Source organism: Magnolia sinica, chromosome 11 (assembly GCF_029962835.1).
Source record: "Magnolia sinica isolate HGM2019 chromosome 11, MsV1, whole genome shotgun sequence".
NCBI classification, from domain to species: Eukaryota; Viridiplantae; Streptophyta; class Magnoliopsida; order Magnoliales; family Magnoliaceae; genus Magnolia; species Magnolia sinica.
Genome location: NC_080583.1, coordinates 57,304,496 through 57,331,149, shown reverse-complemented (window position 1 = coordinate 57,331,149; position 26,654 = coordinate 57,304,496). Strand labels below are relative to the sequence as shown.

Here is a 26,654-nt window from a genome sequence, read left to right as displayed (position 1 = left end):
GATTATGAGAAAGACTGATACTCTGGCAGGGCGTGATGGACGATTCATGGGCACTTAGAGATTACTTTGGCACTTGCATACGCAGGATACAAGTAATTCAAATTGTCAGTAATTTAGTTAATTTATGCGGGTTTGGAAAGGAACAGACGCCAATTCCCCTCCACTGATAAGCCTGTTTTGGCATCAGATCCAAAACAGCATTAGAAACACCAGGATCATTCTTCTGTTGATAGAGCCTAATCATATGAACCAGAGTATGCCTACTTCCAGTCTCTAGCAAATGAAGACCGATTCAAAGTCAAAGTCCAATGACAAGGTTGCGGATTTTACAAGCATTCAAACACAATTCCACAGGGGTGAAGAATATCCTGACATTCGATGGGTTCCCAATGTTTGACTCAAGCGAGCTAACTCTAGATGAGAGGCGGGTATTGTTTGGCCTGCTGTCGGACCCTTCTTTTGTACTCAGCCGGTTCCTGCACATTCATCATAATTAAATTACATAGCAACAGTGTAAACGGTAAGAGTATGTAATGAAAAATAGCTAATTTAGTTTAGTTGCATAGGAATTATAGGTTGCTGCTCATCAGCAAAGGTACAGTTTGCGGGAAGGTGCGTGGATCCACTGCTCAGTGATCCAAGCTGTGGACAGTTGTTGAGGACTGCCCCCAAAATCTTCAAGATTGGAAGGATTCTAACCTTTAACCAATGATAAACAGGAAAAAGTACAGCAGATCAATGGTCCATATCAAAGAAAAATAGTTTAGTGATCTAATGGTTACAATATTTAACTCTGGGAGATTTGTTTTCTGATCCCCATCAAGCATGAGACCCATCATATAAATGGCTTGGATCACTGAAACAGTTTTTGCATATGCAAAACCATGTGCACAAGGTAACAGTACATTTCCTGATAATTCCATACAACTCTTAGGAGCCATTGGTTACTGAAAAAGTTCCAATCGGACTGCCTTACCCAGACAGGGCACGTCCATGGTTTGTCAGCAACCATTTACTCCAACAGTGGCACTAATTCCTATAAAAGCAAAGGCTGTCCAAAACACCAGGCGCTAATGTGGTCCAGACAAACATGGTTTTAGCCCCTTTCCCATAAAATACACAGCAGCGATATTCCGTACACATGCATGGCAAATGTGCTACATGTGAATGCGCCAAAAGTGAGACCGCTCATCTTCAACCACACCACGTACCACATTGGACCCTCAAGCACCCCACATGTACAAGTGCCATATGTGCCACCGTGCAACCACATGCCAGCATTAATCTACAAGCATGTCGCATGTCCAGACGTGCCAACATGCCTAATGTGTACACAAGAGACGTGCTTGTCCGGAAGGTGTTTGACAAAGCACAGATAGTACAGCAAAATAGTCCATTTGTACAAGCTCAAACACCCTTGGGAGATAGTTGTGTTCAAAAAGTTCTATCTACAAGCATGTCGCATGGGGAGTGGATGTAACCAATAGGTTTCTAGTTGTATACTAAGACAGAATCGCACTCAAGGGGATTGAATTTCCCATCTCCAAAGGATCCTTTCATTTTAGTTACCAACATTGCTTGGCGAAAGGAATAATCAATGTCTGCGAAGGAATGATCGATGTTTCAGGGAAGAATATATGGCGTATTTGTTTGCTGGCTGGGATTTTGGTCCTATGGTTGAAAGGAATAATCGATGTTTCAGAGAAGAAGAAATAGCGCATTTGTTTGCTGGCTGGGATTTTGGTCCTATGGTTGGAAAGGAATAATTGATGTTTCAGGAATCGGTAAAGATCTCTAGTGGAGGGTGGCAATTTGGCAAAAGAGCTGGTCAGGTAATAGGCTATCGAATCTTAGGCAATGTGGCAGATCAGTTCTGTGATAGTTGGGCAGATTTGTTGTTTTGGTTTTTCTCGTCCTTTTTGTCTTTTCTTGTATATCTTTAGGCCTTTGGCCTCCCTGCAATAAAATCATCAATGTTCAAGAAAAAATAAAAACATTGCTTGGCGAAAGAAAGTAGATTAAGCATGCATTTAAAACTCAAGGGGTGATACCTGGATAAACAGTTGATATCCATCTGTCTGGGCAGGGTCGGCAGGATTGGGCTGATCAAGCAAGTCCTGTATGCCAACAAGGATTTGTTTCACTGTAATGGCTGGTCTCCATCCCTGATAAACAAAAATGTGCATGCAACCGAGGCTGAAACTCAATTCCTTTTGCTTATAGAGATTATTGACATAAGACTGTTTTTATGTTGTCATTACAAAAGTATACTCACACTGTCCTCATTGAGAATTGATAGGCAAACCGTTCCAGATGGGTAGACATTAGGATGGAAGAAACCTTGTGGGAACTTGCACTTTGGGGGTTTACTTGGATAGTCCTCACTGAAGTGAAGTGTAATAGGGAAAAAACCACCCTCCCAGTCAGTCTGCAAGCATTAGTAAGCAATTGATTTCCTTTAAAAACTCCATATGAAGAAGATATGACAATAACAGCAGGTGGGACAGATATTTTGACTACCCTTTTACTCTTTAAATGAAGAAATGAAAAAAAAAAAGGTTACCTCTTCAAAAGTTAAGATTTACAAAAAGGGAAACTGTAAGAACACTATCCAAAAAGCATGGCCTCTATTAGAAATACCTTTACGACTGTAAAGAAACAAAGATAATTATCCTACTGCTGTGTCCCCTGCACCGTAAATGGTGCATAAATCGCTTCTCCAAACCTAGCCTAGAATCTTCAGTCCAACATAAGGGGGAAGTACACATAAAAGAGACCCTTCAATGTTTTACCACAATTTCAACAGTTAGTCCCTTCTAATCTTTTCATAGAGCAACATCATAAACCCCCACTATTCTCCCTGTCTACATCCAACAGAACAGTTTCCCAGTAAAACCATATTCATGCTACTCATTTCAGGAGGAACCTAGCATGTGAACATGGCTTTTAGACGAAAGCTTTAGGGCATGTTCAAATGACAGTGGTGAATTGATATCTTCTATTTTTTCTTTTCTTTCATCTCTTATTTTTTTTGTTTCTTTTCTTTTTTGGAAACAGGTACTGATAGCAGTCATCTAAAATATCAGTTCGCGAAGGCTGATTTTATCTGGAAATGTTGTTTGGATAACAGTTGTTGTCTTGTCTTCTCTTACAACTCATTTGGATGTCAATGTCTGGAAAAAATCATCTTATGAAAGAAAGTAGATGATGAGAATGATGAACATATATGATGGGCCTCAAATCATACTGCATCTAATAGCATCATCATCATTCGGGCATAGAGCTATCAATGGTCCAGGCCCAAGGCAAGGGAAGTAAAAAATTTGGAATAGGGCTGACCAATCAAGCCCAGCCTTACCAGTTCAAAAAGAGGGCTGAAGCCAACCCCAAGCCTGTTAATGGCCCTATCTAGGCATCATTGTTCGAGAATCATCACCATCATCGTCATCATCCAGGCATCCCCATCATCTTCATCTAGGGATCACCATCGTCATCACCACCACCACCACCATCATCCGACAACAACAACAACACTGCTGCCACCATCATCATCATTATCATTTTTTATGAATAACTCAAAATTTTATTAGAGCAAAAAAGAAAAAGAAAGAAAACAGAATCCATCAGGGCAATGGATATGAGTCCCACGTACAAATATTATCTCTATGCACTCCATCCTGCAAGGGAATCAGCATTACAAATCGGCTTCTCTCGGGACCTAATTAAAGGTAACAGATGAAGAACGGGAATGCATTATGATATCATTTCAGATTAAAGCTAGCACCCAAGTGAACGATGGCCCCTAGTTTAATTTCCATAAGTTTCAGCCCTATTAAATTGCCGCTTCTCACAGGAACCAAAAAGAACAAAGGCACCAGACTCATCTCTACAGCCCCTCGGATACCTGATTCATCATCGGGAAGGAGGGAGGGAGGGTGCCACTTCACCCAAGAACCAAAAAGAACAAAACAGCAAAAACAAAAGACCAATGGCACCAGACTCCACTCTACAACCCCTCTGATACCTGATTCATTATCAGGAGGGAGGGAGGGAAAGAGGGATGCTCCAGTGTTTTCGGAGCACTAGTTAAAAGTGCTCATAGTTGCATGGGTTCACTTGGACAGTGCAATCGATCCATCTGGGCTGTCCAGCAAGTTCATAAGACATTTTGCGGGCTACTGTGCAAAAATCGCACTGATTGGATGATCCAATCAATTCTTGATTTGCCTTACTTTCTATAGCCATCCTTTTTCCAAGCCATGGATGGGATGGTTACAATTGCCTAACAAAACTAATTCTTTAGAATCATAAGAAATTTCATGATCATACCTAACAAACAGATGGATAAAATGGTTGGTTGGACCTACTTTCGCAAAAACAATCTCTCACTAGTTAGAATCAGAAGCAATCCATGACTGTCCCTAACAAAGAGAAGGATGAAATGGTTGATTGACCCTATTTTTGCATAAACAATCTCTCCCTCTGCATCACCTCAAAAAACCCCGGGGCCAAAAATTCAGTTGGGCCACAGAACGGGGAACATATATATATATATATATATATATATATATATATATAAAACATACTTTGAGGTCAATCTCATGGGAGCTTCCCATGAGGTTGAGTACTATGGGCCCCACCATGATGTATGCCGGACATCTTGCCCCATCAACCATATGCACCCTTCTATGGTGGGCCGTGGGCCTACAATCAGGCCAATCCATGACTTAAGTGGGCCACACCACAAACAATATTTTAGAGTGGATGCCCATCTATTGAAAACTTCCTGATTGTTTATAGGGCTCACAAAGATGTGGTTCAGACATCCAGCCCATACATTGTGTTCCACTTGGATGAGGGGTCACACCAAATTTCAGGCCATTCCAAAACTCAGGTGGGCCCCACCAAGTGCTTTGAGATGTGTTAGGCATGATTTCACATGGTTTTCATATGGTGGCCCACCCGAGTTCTAGATACAGCTGATTTTTGGGACATGCCATAACCTAGAGGGGACCCACCAAATGCACGATGTGGATGCCCAACACACATCACGTTGTGGATGCTCAACCTCATACTACCTTTTAGCGCCCATAGAGCTCGACCACATGGGAAGCTACTGTGATATGGAGAAAGTTACTATGAGGTCAACCTCACGATCAGTTCCCATGAGGTTAAGCTCTACGGGCCCCACCATAATGCGTGTTAGACATCCACACTGTGCATTTGATGGTCCCCTCTATGTTATGGCATGTCCCAAAAATTAGCTGTATCCAAAACCCAAGTGGGCCACACCATCTAAAACCATGTGAAATCATGCCTAAAACATCTAAGATTGCTTGGTGGGGCCCACATGAGTTTTGGTTTAGCCTGAAATTGGGTGACCCCTCATCCAAGTGGAATACACACAACAGATGGGTTGGATGTCTTAACCTCATCTCAATGGGCCCTATAAACAATCGAGAGGGTTTCAATGGGTAGGCATCCACTCTCTACTTGCATGTCTTGTGGTGCACCTAAGCCATGGATTGGCTTGATTTATAGGCCCATGGCCCACCATGAAAGGGTGCATCTCATTGATGGTAGATGTCTGACACATCATAGTAGGGCTCATAGAGCTTAAGCTCATGGGAAGCTCCCTCCCATGAGGTCGACCTCTATCTCAGAGAGCTTGACCTCGTGGGAAGCTCCCATGAGGTCAATCTCATGGTTAGGAGCTTCCCATGAGGTCGAGCTCTATGGGCCCCACCGTGATATATGATGGACATCCACGTCGTGCATTTGGTAGGTCCCCAATAGTTTATGGGATGGACCAAAAATACTTGTATCCAAAACTTGAGTGGGCCACCCCACATCTGAAACCATGAGTCATGCCTAAAACATCTAAAAGCATTTGGTGGGGCCCACCTGAGTTTTGGAATGGCCTAAAATCTGGTGTCAACCCTCATCCAAGTGGGACACACAATGGATGGGTTGGATGTCTAAATCACATCTCACTAGGCCCTATATACAATCAAGAAGGTTTCGATGAGTAGGCATCCACTCCCAACTATTGTCTATGGTGTGGCCCACCTAAGTCATGAATTGGCCTGATTTTTAAGCCCATGGCACACCATGGAAAGTTGCATCTAATTAATGGGATGGATGTCTGTCAAACATCCCGGTGGGGCCCACAGAGCTCAACCTCATGGGAAGCTTCCCATGAGGTCGGCCTCATAGTGTGTGTGTGTGTGTAGGCATGCTCACCTACACACGTGCGCACCTTTGCGGACGTGTTATGGGCGTCTAATCCGAATAGTCCATGTGATGCGGAATCCCATGAAACCCCAAGGGACAAATTTTCACCCTGATCTAAAATTCTGGTGGGTCATAGCAAAGAGAATTGCAAATCAAGGGAAGAAACTGTTTTCATTTTTTACGGCCCACCAAAGTTTTGGATCGAAGTAAAAATTGAGCTCGGGGAGTTTCATGGGGTGCTGCTTCACGTGGACTGTTCAGATTTTGGAGTCACATCACGTATGATCAGTTCTCCAAAAAGTTCGCACAAGTTTCGTGCGAACTGGTGCGCATCTGAGCATTCAACTATATATATATATATATATATATATATATATATATATATATATATATATATATATATATATATATATATATATATAATGGAAGAGGAAACAATTGATCGCTTGTTTATTCATTGTATGGTGTCAACTGATATTGGGCTTTCTTGATGAGGTTTGGGATATCTTGATCTTTTAACAAATACTTTGGGGAGTTATTGCTAGGATGCCAATGTGGACCTCGTAGAGATCGCAAAGTACCATATGGGATCAGGTGTTTTTAGGGGTTCGTTGGGGATTATGGAAGGAAAGGAGTAGACAGATTTACAATGATAAAGCCACACTGGGCTAAATCTAGAAAAATAAAGTTTGGGCGCTTATGCAGCCAGATTTCCGTGGGTGCTCTATTGTTGATCTTTCAAGGGTCTGGACATTGGGTCCTTACATCTTTGTTCTATATTTTGTTGTCCGATCTAGTTTCATGAGGTGCCTGTCTTCTAGTATCATTTGGGGTTTTTATACATTGTCATCCTGAGAGAGAGAGAGAGAGAGAGAGAGAGAGATTGGGGTTCTATATATAAACAACTATAAACAGACAGTATAACAGCCCTGACCACACAATACAACTATTTAATATCTTCTGCCAATAATCATAAGATCAGCTCTCACAGCGCCATTTTTCACCAGCTCCTCCGCCGTATTCTTTGCCTCGTTGGGGACCTTGGAAAATGAGATATCGTATCCCCAAAAAAATGTTTCTCGCTTCCTTAAGAATATCAGCCAGCTGCCAATATTTGGACCCAAAGGTAGCCCATGCTATAGCATTTCATGAGTCTCCCTCAATAGTCGCTGGCAGCAGATTGAATTTGCACACCGTTTTAAATGCACTCAAAAGTGCAACGGCTTCAGCTTGATTAGAGTATGTGCTGTCAACCGGCCCTGAGAACTCAACTATAACAATATCATTGAGGTTGTGAATCACAAGGCTGATTCCCACTGGGACAGGGTTCCCAAATGACGATCCATCAAAGTTTGCCTTCAAATGACCCACACAAGGATCAACGCAAACAAAATTTGGCTTAGAATGCTTCTAAGAAGCAACACCACATCCTAATTCAAGTCCAGCTGCTGACTGATTAACTCTTTTATCCTCAGATCATCCTTCACCCACATAATGATTAGTCTAAAAAAAATTATTAATCAGCAACCCAGCTGAATATGATTTGCTGAAAATTTTCATGTTCCAATCAAACCATACCAACCATAACCCCGCAAAAACTACCATGTTCAATAAAATAAAATAAAAAATCTGCCTGTAGGACCCCATGCTGTTGCTGACCAACTTCCAACAACATAACAAAGTAACAAACCTTTTCCCAGAAGAACCTAGACCATACCGAATTTGAGAACGATAGCAGCCCAAAAATATTAGATGGAACCTCACATTGGACAAAGAGATGGTTCGTAGTTTCCTAGCTACTGCAGCACATATATACCAGCCATTCAGAATGGCTAGCCAATACCTCGATTTTAAGATGATAGATGGTCAACAACTTATCATGGCATGCAGACCATAGCAATGCCTTGACTTTTTAAAGGAGGAGAAGCCTGCCACCAGTGATTTAACTATCAATGCTATCAGCTGACAGAATCAGTATTGTACCTCAGTGATACAAAACAACCCTGAAGCATACAAAATTTATGGTATCATGTGACATTTCGCAAAATATTGATACATTGAGATGTTTTGTAAATATTGCCTTTTATAAACTTCCTAGTACTGTCTATACGTGCAATATGTATCGACAATACCTCAGTTGCATCAACCCCTTATGAAAAAAAAAAAAAAATCTAAAACCAAAAAATACAATTTTCTCTGAAATTTTTTTTTGTGATCTTGTACCAAAGGAGATTTTGACCATTCCTTTTTCATTTGTTTGGAGAGAAAAGGGGATATGCGTGCGGATTGCATAAATCAAGATCTGAGAGTGTGGGGTGCCAGAAAGTCAATCAGTGAGTTTTTGTGGATTCGAAATGTTCTCTCTTGTTTGAATTCCTTGTAATCAGTAGAATGAAATTAGTAATCAATGATTTTGCTGTTTTGAATGCTCAATCATACATTTTGACTTCCTATTTTCGAATATGGAAAAAAAATATGGGAAAAACCCTGCCTAATTACTACAAGTGATTGGATTGGGTTCTTTTACCTATTCCATTGTAGTTCGAGTGTTTGAGACTATTCGACCATCTATAAATTTAGTTAACACTTAATTACTTAAATATTTATATTATGTTTACATAAATTTTAACAAAACAATCAACAAGTTATATTAAGACTTAAGAGAGAATTAATTATTAAAAACTTCGAACATAGAAATTTTATTAATAAATGATAACTTGATAACTTGAACAACATACAAACTACAACTTAATTTATAAATACAATTTACAATTTACACAAAAAAAGAAAAAAAAAAAAAAAAAAAACCAACAACAACAACTTACAAAGTATGTCATTGCATACTCGCATATGTGATCACATGCTTATTACACAAAAAAGTATGCCATGGCATACTCGCATATGCGATCACATACTTATCGCGCAAAAAAAAAGTATATCATCGCATGCACTCCCGGATCGCATATGCCATCCTTTAAAAAATGGCATATGCGATCGCATGTTCGCATCCTATGCAATCGCACATGACAACAATGGTCATAATTCTTGTTTAAACAAAAACCTGGAAATGATAATGATGGCTCATTTACTTTGTATTTCATATGAAATTGGAAAACCAAATAGGCCGTTAGTGCAAGCATTTAGTACACTAAATGTGCTAATAAATTATATGAATTAAAGAAATATTAGCAATTTCCTTATTTATTATTTTAAATATTATTTATAACTTATGTTAGGCAACGCATAGTTTAGGACCCTATATAATAAGTTTCCTTTGTGTGTACTTTTGCTTTTTGTGATCTTTTGATTTCTAAGTGTGTAACAATGTCTTTTTAACATTCCCTAAAGTTGCATTGAATAATTCAACCCATTTCCCAATGTTTCCCAATATAAGCGATACATGCAATATTTCCCATGCGATTCCCATATGTTTCTATATCAAGGGTGTGATAAATGCATCGACATCGATGCTTAAATCACTGTCGGCCACAACTTCCTTTGGGGTGTTGTAAGACCCCGTCCATTCCGTACCATTTTCTATGCCTATGTGTACGATGATCGACGCCCTTGGCAAGACCTGAACTAGTCGTGCAAGTGCACAACCAACTGATTGGAACCCCAAAGCCTCGAAACCTATTTCATATTGACCGCCTCATCGCCGCGATCACGGAGGTACCACCCGTGCATCTGTACGACGCTCCATTAGTGAGATACGCCGCGAAGAATCGTTGGTGTATCATGTGCGCAATGGCGCTATATATTCCATCTTACACATGTGCACAACACATGCTATGCACACATGCACCATGCTACACATGGGTGAGAGAATCTCTACCCATGTGTGTGATGTCACACACCCATACCACCCCTCTCATGTGTACCCCAAAGTCGACCCTTCTCCATACAACACCTTATGCATGATATCATCATGCCATGCCACCCCATGTCTCATTTAATCCACCATTAAGTCCTAATCATACATTACTTGCCATCCTTGCCTAAGCCATTCATAACTACATTAATCTAACCTAACCACAATTTTAGCAAATTCTCTACAAATACCCCTTCAATCCTCAACATTTTCACCATTTTCCTACCATAAGAGAGATATAGAGAGTGAGAGGAGTGATCTTGGTGGGCAATCAATCCCAACCCTTCCATCCATCCAATCCATCAAGGTGAGCACCACCCCTTCACTTATGTTATTGATTTTTTTCCTATATGATATAGGACCCACTGATAGTAAGCTCCATTATGATGATGTTTGCCATCTAATCCATTAGCGGTAGCCCCACCATGATGATCACTAGCCATCCAACCTGTCCTTGACGTCACAAAGACCTGGATGAGGAGAAAACATAGATATCAGCCTGATCAGTAGACCATGGCCCTACCGTGGGCCCATTGTAATGTTTGTATGCCATCCAAACCGTCCAAGTGTGGCCCATTGGGCTGGCCAAACTCACACACACACCCATGCACACGTGCACACATCATCACAATAAATAAATAAAAGAGGAGGGGGTTGGACGTTGTTGCTGCTAGTGTCCAGAGGGCACTGCAGCAAGCAACGTCCCAGCATGCCTAAAGTAGGGAGGGGCTATGGGACCAAAACGCCATGTCTTTGATCCACACCGTCCGTCCAATTTCCCAGCTTATTTTAGGCCTTGAGCCGAAAAATGAAGCCAATCCAAATCTCTAGTAAGCCACACCACTAAAAAAATCATTTTAATAGTGATATTTACTATCAAAACTGTTAAGGCCCGCTGTGATGTTTCTGTACGCCTAAACATACTGAACATTGGGCTCATTGGACCTGTGACGAGCTAGAAAACCCAACAGATGGAGTAGATCGTCCTAATTTAGGCCCCACCTATGAAAAACCACAAACAAAAAATAAAATTAAAAATTAAAAAATAAAAAAATAAACAAGAAGAGGGTTGGACGCCCCTTGCTGTCAGCGTCCAGAGGACGCTGCAGCAAGCAACGTCCTACTGCTTGGAATGAGGCAGGACCGTGGGTCCCACCACGGGCCCCACTGTGATGTATGTCGAGCATAAACACCGTGCATTTGATGGGTCCCCTTTTGATAATAGGTTACCCCAAAAATCAGCCGTACATGGAACTCATGTGGCCCACATCATCTAAAATCATGTGGAGATGTGGCTAAAACATATAAAAGCACTTGCTGGGCCCACCTGAAATTTGGATGCATTTGAAACTTGGAATGACGCCTCAAACAAGTGGGACACACAAAATGGATGGGTTGGATTTATGAACCACGTCTTGGTGGGCCCCACAAATAATTATGAATATTTTAATGGAGGGTAACCCTCTCAACTTTTGTGTGGCGTGGCCCACACAAGCCACAATTTGACTTGATTTTAAGCCCCAGGCCCAACATGGATTGGTGCATGTGTAGCCCACTTAGGTGTACGTGTAGCATATTTACACTGCTCATCCATTTTATAGCCATTTGGGAAGTGGACCCCACCATTTCAGTGGACCCAACCCTTCATGTTAACTCAAAATAAATTAGATGCAAATCTCAGTATACCATGTCCACGGGACAATAGCATTTACCTTTAAAAGACATTATCGGGTCCACTGTACTGCTTATGTGTCGTCAAAACTGTCTAGATCATGGGTTCGCTGTAGATTCCATGTGAGGCATGTGCTTCATATCAACGTCGTTCATCCACATGTCCGCTTGTTTTAGAGTATGGTACAAAACTTAGAGCAGGCCCAAAGCTAGTAGCCGGCACTGTCTAGCGGGTGGGCCTGCAGTGATGGTTATTTGTCTTTCGACTTGTTCCTAAGGTGACGTAACCTAGATGGAGAGGATATCAAGACTTTTGTGGCGCTGAATTATGGGATCTGGTAATTTGATGTGGTCCACCTTACATGTGCAAACTTGTGATTGTATGTGGCCCAAACTACATGATCATGTGCTGATTAGGCAACTGCTAAGCTATATGAAGTTGTGGTGCATGAGTCGTCCCTAATCCACGTGAAGTTGTGCGGCATGAGTGGTCTACCACCACATGATCATGTGACGTGCCATCTGCCCTAAATCGTGTGGGATTGGGTTGCTGCCCTAGATTAGATAATTATATAATGAATAGACAGCCCTTGACCACTTGGCACTTTGGTTAGAGTGCGGCCCCAAGTAATAGAATCATGCGACTTGTGTTTAAACCCTTAAACATGTTCAATTATAACAAATATGTAGACTCTAGTGGTGTGAGGATGTGATATACCTATTTGGCCCATTAATCATGTGGGTATCTGATGTATGTATAGCCACCTAATCATAAGCAATGGTGGAGTATATGTAGTCATCTAACTGTATGAATGTGAAATACACACAAGGCCACCTAACCATATGAAATCAAGTGGCATTGGTGGCCATTCAACAATGTGGGTTTGTGCTTATCGACATAGACATCGCCACTTGAATCATGTATGACCAAGTTGTACATTAGACCGAGTGTGATATAGGGTTATGTTACCCAAGCTAATGCTATCAAAGTCCTGGATTCTATGCGATGTGATCTCTAAACCGTAAATGGTATGATGAAATGTAGCTCTTGACCCTTAACCATGTGACACCGAATATGAGTCATTAACTATGTAACGTGTGAAGTGGTTGTAGTATAAGATTTAGTGTAACGTAATGTAGCCATGAATGGTGGGTACAATTGCGATTGTTCAACTATATTTGGATATTTTGAAATATGCATGGATACTAGATCATGATAGTAATCGTATACATACTAAACTATGTGAAATCGTGGTACTTAACCGCCTGACCATGTGAAAGTTTAGTAAAGCGGTTGCCCCATTATGTGAGCTATGATGTAATGAAAGTACATAACCATCTAACCTTGAGTCCTTTATTATGACAAGTAGAGTGACATTTGTGTGGCCTCTCAACCATATGGACTTCTGATAATGGAGTGGCCACAGGACCATGTGGCATATGAGAATTGTGTGGTCACTCCAGACTCGTGGACTATGCCGATGATGTGAACTTAGGACGTGTGTCAGATTGATTGTTGAACCCATCTTATTAATAGTATTGGGCTTGATTTGTGGACTCCACTAATATGTTCACAATGGCATTAGAGTAGTGGGCCTATTAGCCTTAACGCCCACCTTGAGTGGACGCCTCGTGGGCCCATTAGCAGTAAACCTATCGGGCCCATAGGTTACTTCCTCTTACTAAGAACGTAAGACTCCATGAGAAGTGCATATTGGGCCTATGTTTGGGCTTCTTGGTAAGTGCATGAGACTCCTTGTGATGTATGTATGTCAAGTCTCATTTGGGCCTTGTGAATGAGTTATGATTGAGTCCTCGAATGAACCGTTTGTGGTAATCAAATGGACCACCCAATAAGCCAGAAGAATGGGATGTAGCAACTCACTAACCAGCCCATTCAAGTGTGGCAATGAACTGGGCCTTAGTCCACTTGAGACGATAGCTAGACTTGTTGAGATGTTGGATTGAAATCGAATTATGAATGTGGTGATGACATGTGTGCGGTGATTGTGTGATGTGATACATGTAGCTTGATGCAATGATTGTGTGTTAAAATGCTAGCTTATGTTCAAATGCTTGGATCTTTATGTGGATTTGATACATGTTATGGTATGTACGTATTCCTTGCACATGTTTGATATACAGTCTGTTGTGGTGACACTGTATGAGATTTTGGCCATGTGATTGGTGCCGAGTGATGGATTGATCCTAATTGTGCTATCATGTAGTTGGTGCACACTTGTGACATGGAAGATGTGGACACTCGCACAACCCCATGATCATGAGGGAGTACATATTAGAATACTATTTTGCCATGTTGGTACCATGATCATTTTGATTGGTCTGATGATATTTGTGCATATTGCATCTGCGCGCACGCACACATGTACATGCATCATGAATGAGGAGTGCATGGTGTGCATAGTTTGATCATATGCATATGGTAGAGGATGTTGGTGCGAGGTGCACATGATGGAGTATGTGGTAGAGGATGTTGGTGCGGGGTGCACGTGATGGAGTATGTGCGGATGTTATCTGGTCCGAGAGACCGCAAGCTTGGTCCCTGGGTTGAAGTCCCTAAAGCGAATATATCGGGCACGGTCGCTGGGTTGAAGTCCTTAAAGCTCACTTGATGCTACATTGTAATTTATGTTTATGTCGATGCTGATCAGTGTTGTCATGTGCGGTCGCATATGCGAATATGTGATCGCATATGCGCATATATGTGGGCCGATCGCATATGCGGCAGTGGCATATGCAATCCCTGCACATATGCGATCGCATATGCCACATGTGCTAGCATATGCGATCGCATACTGCATATGCGATCGCATAATGGCCAACGGTCAAATTTCTGACCGTTTTTTGACCCTTTTGTTTTTAATCTGGATTTTTACTCTATAAATATGCATTCTAAGCATTCCTACTTGCAAAAAAAAAAAACTCAAACTCTCTCTCTCTCTATATTCTCTATTTCTCTTACTACATCCTCTCTTACATTACATATTTCTAATTCTAACTTCTAAGCACTTTACAATCTACATTCTACATTCCACTCCTCTTCTTCCATATTCCATTTCCATATTTCTTCTTTTCTTTCAACTTTCAAGAATCAAGGAAGGGTACAAGAATCAAGAATCAAGAATCCAAGATACATCATTCATCATACCATTACCATCCATATTCAAGAAACAAGATTCAAGAGTCAAGAGACTCCTCCTCACTCCTCTACTCCTCTCCAATCTCCATCCACTAAATTTTCTAAGTTCTAACTTCTAAGTTCTAAGTTTCTAATTCTAAGTTTCTAACAATTTCTTTCTATCATTATATATATATATATATATATATATATTTATATTGTTAATTGGTTTGTTACTTTGTTAATTGTTAGTTGTTACAACTTACAATACAAGTTACAAGTTTGAAGTTACAACTTACAACTTACAAGTGACAAGTTACATCTTACAAGTTACAACAAGATTTCAAGATCAATACTCAAGTGAAGGGGCAAAGGTGAAGAGAAGACAAGTAGACAACTTAGAGTCGAATTTGGAAGTTGAAAGTTGGAAGTTGGGAACCTCTTTTAGATTTGTTACATTTGTAAATTGTAATTTTACTTTTATTTGTGTGTAAATCTCTCTCTCTCTCTCTCTCTCTCTCTCTCTCTCTCTCCCCTTCTCTTTCTACAAGTGTAAGTGTGTAACTCAACTCTCTCTCTTTTTCTCATTTTCTTTTCCCTCTTCTTCTCCCTTTGGACCCTTTCTACAAGTGTAAGTGTGTAACTCAACTCTCTCTTTTTCTCATTTTCTTTTCCCTCTTCTTCTCCCTTTCTACAAGTGTAAGTATGTAACTCAACTCTCTCTCTCCCTCTTCTTCTCCCTTTCTAGTTGCTACAAGTGTAAGTGTGTTAGTGTAACTCTCTCTCTCTCTCTCTCTTCCCCCCAAGTCCCATCTCTTTAGGCTCTTACTCTTACTTACTCTCTTAGAACTACTTTTTTCTTACTTCTTAGTTCTTCTTCTTACTTCTTAGTCTCTTACTTTACTTTAGTTTTCTTTTTATTTATAGTTTACTTTCTAGTTTCTAGTTAGTAGCTAGCTAGTTACTTTTTAGTGCTAATACACACACCACCATCCACCATCATAATGTCTTCTTCCCAATCTTCCTCTTTGAAGCCTAAGTCGAATGACCCGGGTTGGAAGTATGGGCACTACCGTAGTGCTACCGAAAAGACTCACATAGTATGTGAGTTATGTGGGTTTGTGAGTTCCGGTGGTATTGCAAGGCACAAGCAACACCTTGCACATTTACCGGGGTCAAATGCAAAAACATGCAACAAAATTACCCCAAAAATCCGAAGGGAGATCATGGAATAACAATCAAGAAAGAAATGCGATAGTGCCCTACGTCAGGAGGAATATATGGAACAAGATGCATATGAAGATATAAATGTAGTAAATGTAGATGAAGTTAGTCCCACTCCCCTTACTTCGACAAGCCGGTCTAGACCACAAGTACAACCATCGAAAAGAGCCCGAGGGCATAGGCCCATAGATAGATAGTGTAGACCACACCCTGAGGATGTGATCGACCAAAGGGGTAGAGGGAAAGGGCCGGCTCAAACAACTTTAGAGAACCGGTATAAACAAAAAGATAGGAAAACCACAATTCAATATATTGCTAAGTGGTTTTACCAAACCGGCGTTGCTTTCAACGCCGTTAAATCGAAAAGCTTCAAAGTAATGATTGAGGCTATAGGTCAATTTAGACCTGGGCTTAAACCTCCTTCATATCATGAAATGAGAGAGACAAGCCTAAAAACTGAAGTTGAATATACACAATCCTTCATAGCTGAATATAGGGAATCATGGAAAATATATGGTTGTTCACTAATGGCCGATGGATGGACCAATAAATCTAGTCGGTCTCTCATTAACTTTTTGATAAATTGTCCAGCTGGGACAATGTTCTTGAAGTCAGTGAATGCGTCGGACCATTCACATACAGGAGAATATTTGTTTAACTTACTAGATAGTGTAGTTGAAGAAATAAGTGAGGACTACGTTGTACAAGTAATTACAGATAACGCAGCCTCTTATGTAATGGCCGGTCATCTTCTTATGGAGAAGAGGCGACGTTTATTTTGGACCCCTTGTGCAGCCCATTGTATTGATCTTATGTTAGAAGATATAAGTTGATTATTTATAAATGTGATTGCAAGGGCTAGAAGAATCACGGTCTTTATGTACAAACACGCCATTCTTCTCAATTGAATGAGAAAACACATTGGGGGTAACTTGCTACGTCCAGCAGTCACCCATTTCGCTACAGCCTTTTTAACACTACAAAGGCTACATGCAAAAAAATCAAAACTTAGAAGCTTTGTAGTGTCGGCCGATTTTACAAGTGGGCCTTGATCAAAGAAGGCTGAAGGGAAATGGGTTCAACAAACAATTCTTTCTCAAAGATTTTGGACTCAAGTGGTAAAGGCGCTAAAATCATCCGAGCCCTTAGTCACTGTGTTGCGATTGGTGGACAGGGATGAGAAGCCCGTAATGGGCTACATATATGATGCGATGGAGAGGGCGAAAAATAAGATCATGGACCATTTTAACTATAAAGACCATGATTACAGGCCAATTTTAGATATTATAGATAGAAGATAGGGCAGCCAAATGTCATCCTCATTGTATTCGGCTACTTACATCCTTAACTCAGCCTGTTTATTCGCTTCTACTGATCTAGCAGAAGCACTAACTATGCATATGGTTGGATTTATTGATGTCTTGGAAAGAATGATTCCAGATATAGGAGAACAGGACAAGATCTCAACTTTGTAGGACTTCTACACAAAAAGTGAAGGGATATTCTCAAGGGATATCGTAATAAGACATCGGATAATGAAATTACCCAATAAATACTTCTATGAATGAATGTTAGTGTACTATCAACTGTGTACTGAACTCTTACAAAAAGTTTTTCTACAAAGTGTCTCTAAGAGACTAAGACTTTTACCTATACTTAAACTGTTTGTCTCAGCTGACTGGTGGGCTGCCTATGGAGTGGACCCGAACAGGAAGGATCCAACTCTAAAGAAGCTGGCTATGAAGATTCTTGGACTCACGTGCTGCCAGTGGTTGCGAGCGTAATTGGAGCACGTTTGAGGCAGTAAGTTTAGACTGTTTTGTAATTGTTTTGTTTTTTGGTAAACTTTAATTTTTTAGTGGCTTAAGCTAAATTAATTACCTAAACAGCTAATGTCAAATGCGCTTTCTTTCTTGCAGATTCATACCAAGAAAAGGAATCGCCTTGAGCAAAAAAAGCTCAACGACTTAGTTTTCGTTCAATACAATCAAAAATTGCGAGAACGATTCCAAAGTAGGAAAGAAAAGCCCGGCTTCTTTGACCTTATCTGCTTAGATGAGTTGGATGCAGATAACGAGTGGCTCGTAGAGACGGAGGACCCAGTATTTGCTGGAGAGGATCTGACATGCGCACAAGTTGAAGATGTCGCATATGGATCGACACCTGGTAAAGGTAGTAGTACCACTCGAAGGCGAAGGACGGGGGGGAGCCGGGGGGCAAGTAGTAGCCGTCAACCGGTTGATGAGATTGAGGGGATTGAAGAAGGAGAAGGTGATAATGATGATCAAATTGAAGATCATCCACCATTGGATGTTGATGAGGTAGTAGTACGTACAGATGACGAAGAAACGGAAGAAGAAGTGTATGTGGAAGAAGGAGATGACGCGAATGATGATAATGATGGTGGTGGTGGTGGTGGTGGTGGTGGTGGACCTGGTGGTGATGTGCCACAATGGATGCTAGATCAATGTATATGATAATGAATATTGACTAGATAAATAATAAATACATTACTTCTTAATTTTGTTTAATGCTTGTCTCATAAGTCTAAGTGTGTTGATGTTGTTGATTGTTGATAACTTGATATTGATAACTTGATATATTATGTATTGTATGATTTGTATCATGTACATGTAGTGTTGAATGTTGAATATAGATATTTGATATTTCATATTTCATATTTGTTATTGTTATTTGTTAAATGTAACTAAAATGTTAATTGTTACGATTTAAGAAGTTAACTATATTGTAATTTGTAAATTGTAAGTGTATGATGTATCATTATCAATTTATCATACATTCATATGTATGTAATTGGTTGTTTTTTTTTTTTACTTAAATTAAATGTATTTCATGTCCCAATGACATATAATAATTTATTTTGATTTTTCAGATTTTTTTTTAAATTTCTGATTTTTCTGATTTTTTTTTTAATTTTTTGAAAAAATGCGAAAAAAAATATATGCGACTGCATATGCGATTGTGCGATCGCATATGCGCACACGCATATGCAATCACACAGGATTGCATATGCTATTTGACAACATTGATGCTGATATTACATGAACATCCTTTCCACGAAGAGCGTGGATTGCAGATCGGATGTAGTTTGTAGAGGAGCCCGATTGGTATTAGGGTTGCCTCATATGCATATGTGGCTTACATGCATAGCATTGCTTGAGTACAATTATACTGCATAGCGTCCTTGTGGATTATCATTGCATTTTGCATAGCATCCTCATGAGATGGATTGAACACCACAGCAACATCGTGGTTATATTGATGAGACCACCACAGTGGCATCGTGTTTGGTATTTGTGGACACCGGAAATTTGGGTTTCTTATACTGGTACCCGGACCCCTAGGTGAAACTCCCTAAACCTCGAGTGGTACCCTCGAGCCTCATCGTCAAGACCAGGTAGATGTTATGGGTCACCTGGTGCCAAAGACCATAGTAGGCCTGACTCCCGTCGACGCAGTCGGGTGAGAAGAGGTTCGGCCACGCCTAGCTGAAGAGTTGGAGCGAATGTGGTTAGCTTTGACCAGCCCCTGAAATGGGTCCGCTACCGGCGTACCGGGTGGGTATTGGCATGGCTATAGGCCCCCCACTGACAAGGCGGGTATGCGAGACCTCTATTCAATAAGTTTCGGACTTGCTTTGGATACCAGGCCCCGGTGATTCCCAATGATGATAACTATATTGTGATGTGGACTTTTAGAGGAGGATTTGTATGCCTGCATACACTCGGCATACTTTTGCATATCATTTCTTGCATTGCATTGTGCCCTCTTGGCTTTATGTAGCATTACTTGTCACTATGCTTCTGCTTGTGTACTCTGATATTTGATTGTTACTGCATGCTTGTACACTACGCACACACGAGTGTACTCACTGGGCTTTTTGCCTAAGCTTCCTATTTCTCTTTTTTTTTTTTTTCAGGACAAGAGTAACTTGGAGGACATAGCTTTCTCGATGCATTGTTATTTTGTGATTTGACAATATTGACATTGTGTACCTGTTGGAAAAGCATTGTACTTGCAACCATCAGAATTTATAATGGAGGTTGTTGCTTTGTATTGTGATTACGGATCATCATGCTCAGGTATTATTATTATAAATAAATAAAAATAAATATAATTAGTCAAAAATCTTCCTTGTGGTGCGCCGAACTCGAGACTTGGTGTATGGAAGTCAAGTGCCGGATTCGGGGCATTAGGAAGCTGTCCGTCCCCGGATTTGGGGCGTGACAGGTGTAGTCCTAGACCAATTATCAGCCATCAAAAGATTAGCCACCAATCTAAACGAAACCTAATCAACCCCTTCCATGCTCTAGATTCTTATATCCATGCCCAATCTTGTAATATACACACTATCCAGAATCCTGAAGAGAGGCTAAACTATTAATCTCACTATTTTTGAGGTTTCTCCTACAATGAGTATCCCAGACTAAACTATTACCTGCCCAATAGAAATAATTCATAACCAAAGCCTCCTTATTTTCAGCCAAGGTATTCTATAATGGTAACAATGGTTGTAACAGACTAACAGGCATCACCACCACCGTTACGATACCAGCCATAATAGCCATTGCCCTTTTTTTACATGTTTCAGTCCCGTAACAAACCATTACGGAGCCATTACAGGCCTTTTTTTTATGTAACAGCCATTATGGCTGTTACGTAACCATTTTGGAATACCTTATTTTCAGCAATTCTATACAAATCAGCAAACGTATTGCAAAAAGGTGACTCCAAGCAACACATATCAATCAGCCACTCTGACTTTTATCCCCGCATAAAGACTGCCATCTCTTCTATTCGCATTAAGGATCTGGTTAAGCATCCCTCTTGATTCCCCTAAAAGTCATCCGTTTCCACAGTGGCCGTTAGACACTACAGCCATGCACCTATTTTGGTAGATATCAATAGGAATGGAGCGAGCCCATTGGGTGGCGCCCAAACAAGCCCATAATTATCTTCTTCTTTTTTCAGTTACAATTGAAAAGCTCAGATCAAGTTTCATGGCCTTTGCTAGCTGTACACATTTGATTACCCTTCAATCAGTATTGGCAAAGTTCTAAAGTTTTATTTCTTTCATCTTGATGTGTTTACCTGTACCTCAAACAATGCACCAAGGCAATTCCATTTCTCAGAAAAGATGCCAAATCAGACACCAAATGTGTATGAGAATAATCATAATGCATTTGTTCCTTTGCTTTTTAGTATTATTACATAGACATGTTTAAGTCAACCCTAAATAGCTGAGATAACACTATTATGACAATGGGGATGATGATGATGATGATGATGAACTTTTTGAGGTTTGCATGTATATTAGACGTAAGCACCCAATAAAATCTTTCCTTTTGGGACAAGTGAATCAGACCATTCATACATTCCAGCCTGCACTTCATGTGCGCAGCGCAAAAATCACACTGATGGGATGATCCTATCCATCCGATTGATGTCCAGAAAAATGAACAGCTACAATCTTTATAAGAAAAAAGAAGTCCTGTCATCAATCAATATGAACCATATATTTGGTAGGCCCCAGGTTGGATATAGTTGTCCTCCAGAATCCCTTCAATAAAATGATTCTATCTTATTTGTGGCTTAGAAGTAAACAGTTACCAAAAAGAGGTCAACTTTAGTATGAATAGGACCATCCAATTGGATTGTGTTTGTGAAGTGTCCCATGAAGAATGTGTTTGCATAGATGGTGCAAATCAATTGATTGGAGTGTCCATGTATCCCAATTGCAAAGACGGTATAACAACCGGCCCTATAGGCACTACAGAATCCAGCCTCAACTTTATATAAGAGAGATTATCATATAGCTGCATAAACGTGAAGGTTGACGGACATTGGGGGCAACCACGCTGAATGCCTTTTGAATTTGTCTGAAACTGACAACTCATGTATATATGTCCAATATTGACACCACATTTATGTCCAAGTGGCAATTCCAAACAATGCACCAAGGCAATTCCATTTCTCAGAAAAGATGCCAAATCAGACACCAAATGTGTATGAGAATAATCATAATGCATTTGTTCCCTTGCTTTTTAGTATTATTACATAGACATGTTTAAGTCAACCCTAAATAGCTGAGATAACACTATTATGACAATGGGGATAATGATGATGATGATGATGATGATGATGATGAACTTTTTGAGGTTTGTATGTATATTAGACGTAAGCACCCAATAAAATCTTTCCTTTTGGGACAAGTGAATCAGACCATTCATACATTCCAGCCTGCACTTCATGTGCGCAGCGCAAAAATCACACTGATGGGATGATCCTATCCATCCGATTGATGTCCAGAAAAATGAACAGCTACAATCTTTATAAGAAAAAAGAAGCCCTGTCATCAATCAATATGAACCATATATTTGGTAGGCCCCAGGTTGGATATAGTTGTCCTCCAGAATCCCTTCAATAAAATGATTCTATCTTATTTGTGGCTTAGAAGTAAACAGTTACCAAAAAGAGGTCAACTATAGCATGAATAGGACCATCCAATTGGATTGTGTTTGTGAAGTGTCCCATGAAGAATGTGTTTGCATAGATGGTGCAAATCAATTGATTGGAGTGTCCATGTATCCCAATTGCAAAGACGGTATAACAACCGTCCCTATAGGCACTACAGAATCCAGCCTCAACTTTATATAAGAGAGATTATCATATAGCTGCATAAACGTGAAGGTTGACGGACATTTGGGGCAACCACGCTGAACGCCTTTTGAATTTGTCTGAAACTGACAACTCATGTATATATGTCCAATATTGACACCACATTTATGTCCAAGTGGCATGCATCATGTACTTTTATGAAGTAATAATAAAAAAATTAATAGGAGGAGGAGGAGGAGGAGCAATAATACCTTTCAATATTCTCATACACCTTTCAATAATACCTCTAAATAATGCTTTCTTGAACTACCACGTTTTCCAGATCCCAGACGGTACATTTGTGTCCATAACTAACAATAACATGTGTCAAAATCTTTTATTTTTAATTTTTACACCTATATCAAAGTGACATAAGAGCCTGGTTACACGCAGAAAGCTCAGTTATTTCCATATGGAAACCGAAACTAAACTTCAAGAGCCACAACAATTTCCACATTTAAAAGGGTTCTAGTAGGATGGGACGAGAAACAAAAGAACTACAAAATGTTGTAGAACTCAATGGGCAACTAAAGAATCTCCGTACCAAGTATCTAGGTGCAGTAATAAAGAGGTCCAAAAAAGAAATTGTTTTCAATATCCCATAACCATAGTTTGAGAGAATGGAGTGGCAGGGGGTGGGTTGGGCCAAAGACCATATGCACATGTGCAAGCAATACCCATTTGACAGCCTGAAGTGATTTTTTTTCTTTCTTTCTTTTTTTCTAAAGGTAAATTAATACTAACAAAGGAGCTACAACTTACACAAAGGGAAAGTAGGATGAGATAAAGAGTGACGCTCTCACCACTCCCTCTCTCACGAAGTGAACTTGTGCATACACCTACTAGAGTTGCATTCCGAATACTCTATTGTGGTTCTACTAAGGGTGCATTTGGATCGTAAGTAATTTTGCTTCAGCTACTTATGGCTCAAGTAGATGATCTCAATTTCTATTTATTCAGCACATAAATATATTTAGTAAACAATATGCTTAATTCGAAAAGAATCCATAATCTACAACATGCATAAATTACTTTTGCAACATCACTTTTGATGTGGATCGTCCATCATCTGAACCCACCTTTGATTTGGGACCATCCATCATGTGGTGTCCACTTCTAATATCCACCATCTATCAAGTGGGGCCAACATTTGATGTGGACCGTTCAATGTTAAGCGCACCTCAGCCCTATCTTGTGAACTGTCCACCTTTGTGAGGCCCACCTTCAATGTGGGCTATCCACTTTGCAAGGCCCACCTTCGATGTGGACTATCCACCTTGTGGAGCCCATCTTGGACGTGGACCATCCATCATTTCAAATGTTGGACATGGATCGTCCATCATACAGGGCCCAACCTTTAATGCGGAAATCCATCATGTCGGGCCGAACTTTGAACTAGGCCGTCCATCATGCAAGGCCCGCCTTGGATGTGGGCCATTCATCATTAGGGGCCGACCTATGATGTGGACATCCATCATGTGGGGCCCAACATAGATGTTAATTGTCCATCATGTGGGGCCCACCATCAATGTCCACCGCCCATCAAGTGCAGCCCACCTTTGATGTGGACCATCCATCATGTGAGCCCCACCTTAGATGTGGGCCATATCATGCAGGGCCACCTTTGATATGGAACGTCCATCATGTGGAGCCCATCTTCGAAACCCACCCCCCCCCAAAAGAAAAAAAAAATTCTCCTTTCAACCAAAACAAAAAAAAAAAAAAAAAGCAAGATTTTTTGGTTAAGACCTCAAGTCATTTTAAGGTGTTTAGCAACTCTAAAATGCCATTTTACCAAACTAACCCAAATGCTTTTAACCTCTAAACTCTATAGCTGTCAAATATACAATTTAGTATTCACACCTCTTCTAGTCACGTCAACCAGTGCCACACCCATGAGTGAAGTTATTCCTAAACACATCCAGTTAACCCATCTATAATAAGTGCAAGAAGATACAGGCTTAATGTCAACCTCTAAGAAAGACTGAACACTAGGAAATTCATCTCTCACCAAAAGCTGTCATCACTCTTATAATAGCAGCCTCAAACATGTCTTCAATAATGTCAATGCATCTTCCCAGGAACCACCCAGAACATAACCTCCACAAACATTCATCTATTCTTTCTCCAGATTTACAAAATCTATGCATTGATTCTTCCTTTACTCCCTATGCTTCTCCAACAATTGTCTAGAAAGGAAACTATTATTTAATATTAAATGGTATTAGATTTTCGGAATACTAGTTAGTCATAAACCCAAATAAAGATAAAGACATATATTTGGGAAGAAGGATACAACTCTCTATTTCTCAAAATCAAAGACATGGACTTGATACGAGAAATCCATTCATAACATGTCATGATACGCTACTCACATTTAATTGTATGAATTTACTCAAACAACTTTACATATTCTATGAATTTGTTAGTTTTATCAAGCAAAGTAATGTCTTTTAATATTTCTAGAATGATTAGTTAATACCATGAAAAAATTAATGATTATAATTTTTTTTACATTAAGACCTTTTACAAAACAATAAGAAAATAAAATTGTTGCATCTCGAAATAACAAAATACAATAAGAACATTTTCGAAATATACAAATAAAAGTATATTCCTACCCAAACATCGTATCAAAATCGATTGTGTGTCATGCCTGACACAGCACGTTTACCACATAAAGTAAAAGGTTATCTTAGGTTAATAGAAGGCTTACTGAAGATCAGTACCCTTTTTTTTTCTTTTTTAACTTTTTTTTTCCTTGAACAGTGGGTACCCAAAGGTTTTGTAAGAGTGCTCAAATGAATTTTGTTGAAGACAAACTAATTTACATGATCATGTGACATTTTGTGAAAGGATTATATAATAGTATTGTTTGCTGAGGATTTATATCCCAACCTGTGGGTATGCATAGTTTCCACGTGTTTTCATTTTGTAACAATACATCGGTGATCTAGACCATTGATAGTGGGCCCCACCATAAAATGGGCTGTCCCAAAATCTCACTGGCTGGACCAAGACTTCCAATCTTTGGTCCTTGTGGGTTGAATGTGGATTGTAGTTGCATTTATTTTCTTAACCATCTGTGAAGCACTAATGGAATTCTTAGGATTGTCAAGTCAAGGACAATTTTGGACCATGTTCCATCAACCGTGGGTTCCATTAGATCAACAGTCTAGACCACCAAACCGTGGACCCCACTTGTACATACTGAGTAAAGGATACTACACATCCTTATATTCAGGATGATATTTCCTCTTATTCACCTTTTCTTTTTCTTGTTTTCAGTATTGCGTGATTTACATAGTTTTATGTAGTTCACGTAGGTTCATGTTTCTATTAATTACATGCATAAAAATAAAGTTGATGTTACCAAATTACCACATATTTCTTCATCAACATGTCAACTTTGCAAAGTCAGAGCCTGACACCAATACAAGTCTCCAGGTCACATATATTGCAATGAAATCATAGTAGACCTAGTTTTGGAACATAAACTTGTCTCGGCTGTTCAAGGTATTTCATAATGGTAACGGTGTCCGTAATGTCCACCACCGTTACCTTTACGATACGAGGTGTAACAGCCGTTATGCAGTCTTTTTTTTATTAAAAAACAAAAAAAATCCAAAAAACTTATATCGGCCCCATGATGGACCGTTACAGCCTTTAGGGAAGGCGTAACGGGCCGTTACGGGAGTTGCAACGGCCTTTACGGTTCATTTTTTCCGTAATGGCCATTACAGCCTTTACGACCCCGTAACGTGTAACAGTTGCCGTTATTACCTTTATGTAATGGCCTTTACAGTCCTATAATGGCCTTTACGGCACACCATGCTC

The 26,654-nt window shown here is 40.0% G+C and overlaps 1 protein-coding gene across 2 annotated transcripts in view; it reads right to left on the bottom strand.

Moving 5' to 3' along the window:
* Nucleotides 1–245: 245 nt before the first annotated feature.
* LOC131219175 (SUMO-conjugating enzyme SCE1-like) overlaps nt 246–26,654 on the bottom strand; it is a 39,873-nt gene continuing 13,464 nt past the window's right edge. Inside the window, exons 3-6 of one of the 2 annotated variants that reach the window (XR_009158032.1) lie at nt 2,276–2,428; nt 2,052–2,165; nt 1,212–1,956; nt 246–476 (exon numbers count right to left, since the gene is read on the bottom strand). Coding sequence is in view for 1 of the 2 variants with exons in the window: in XM_058214189.1 (XP_058070172.1) it covers nt 414–476; nt 2,052–2,165; nt 2,276–2,428 (330 nt within the window). In the remaining variant the exon portion in view is untranslated. The remainder of the gene's footprint in view (nt 477–1,211; nt 1,957–2,051; nt 2,166–2,275; nt 2,429–26,654) is intronic. The other variant, XM_058214189.1, reaches the window with a different exon arrangement.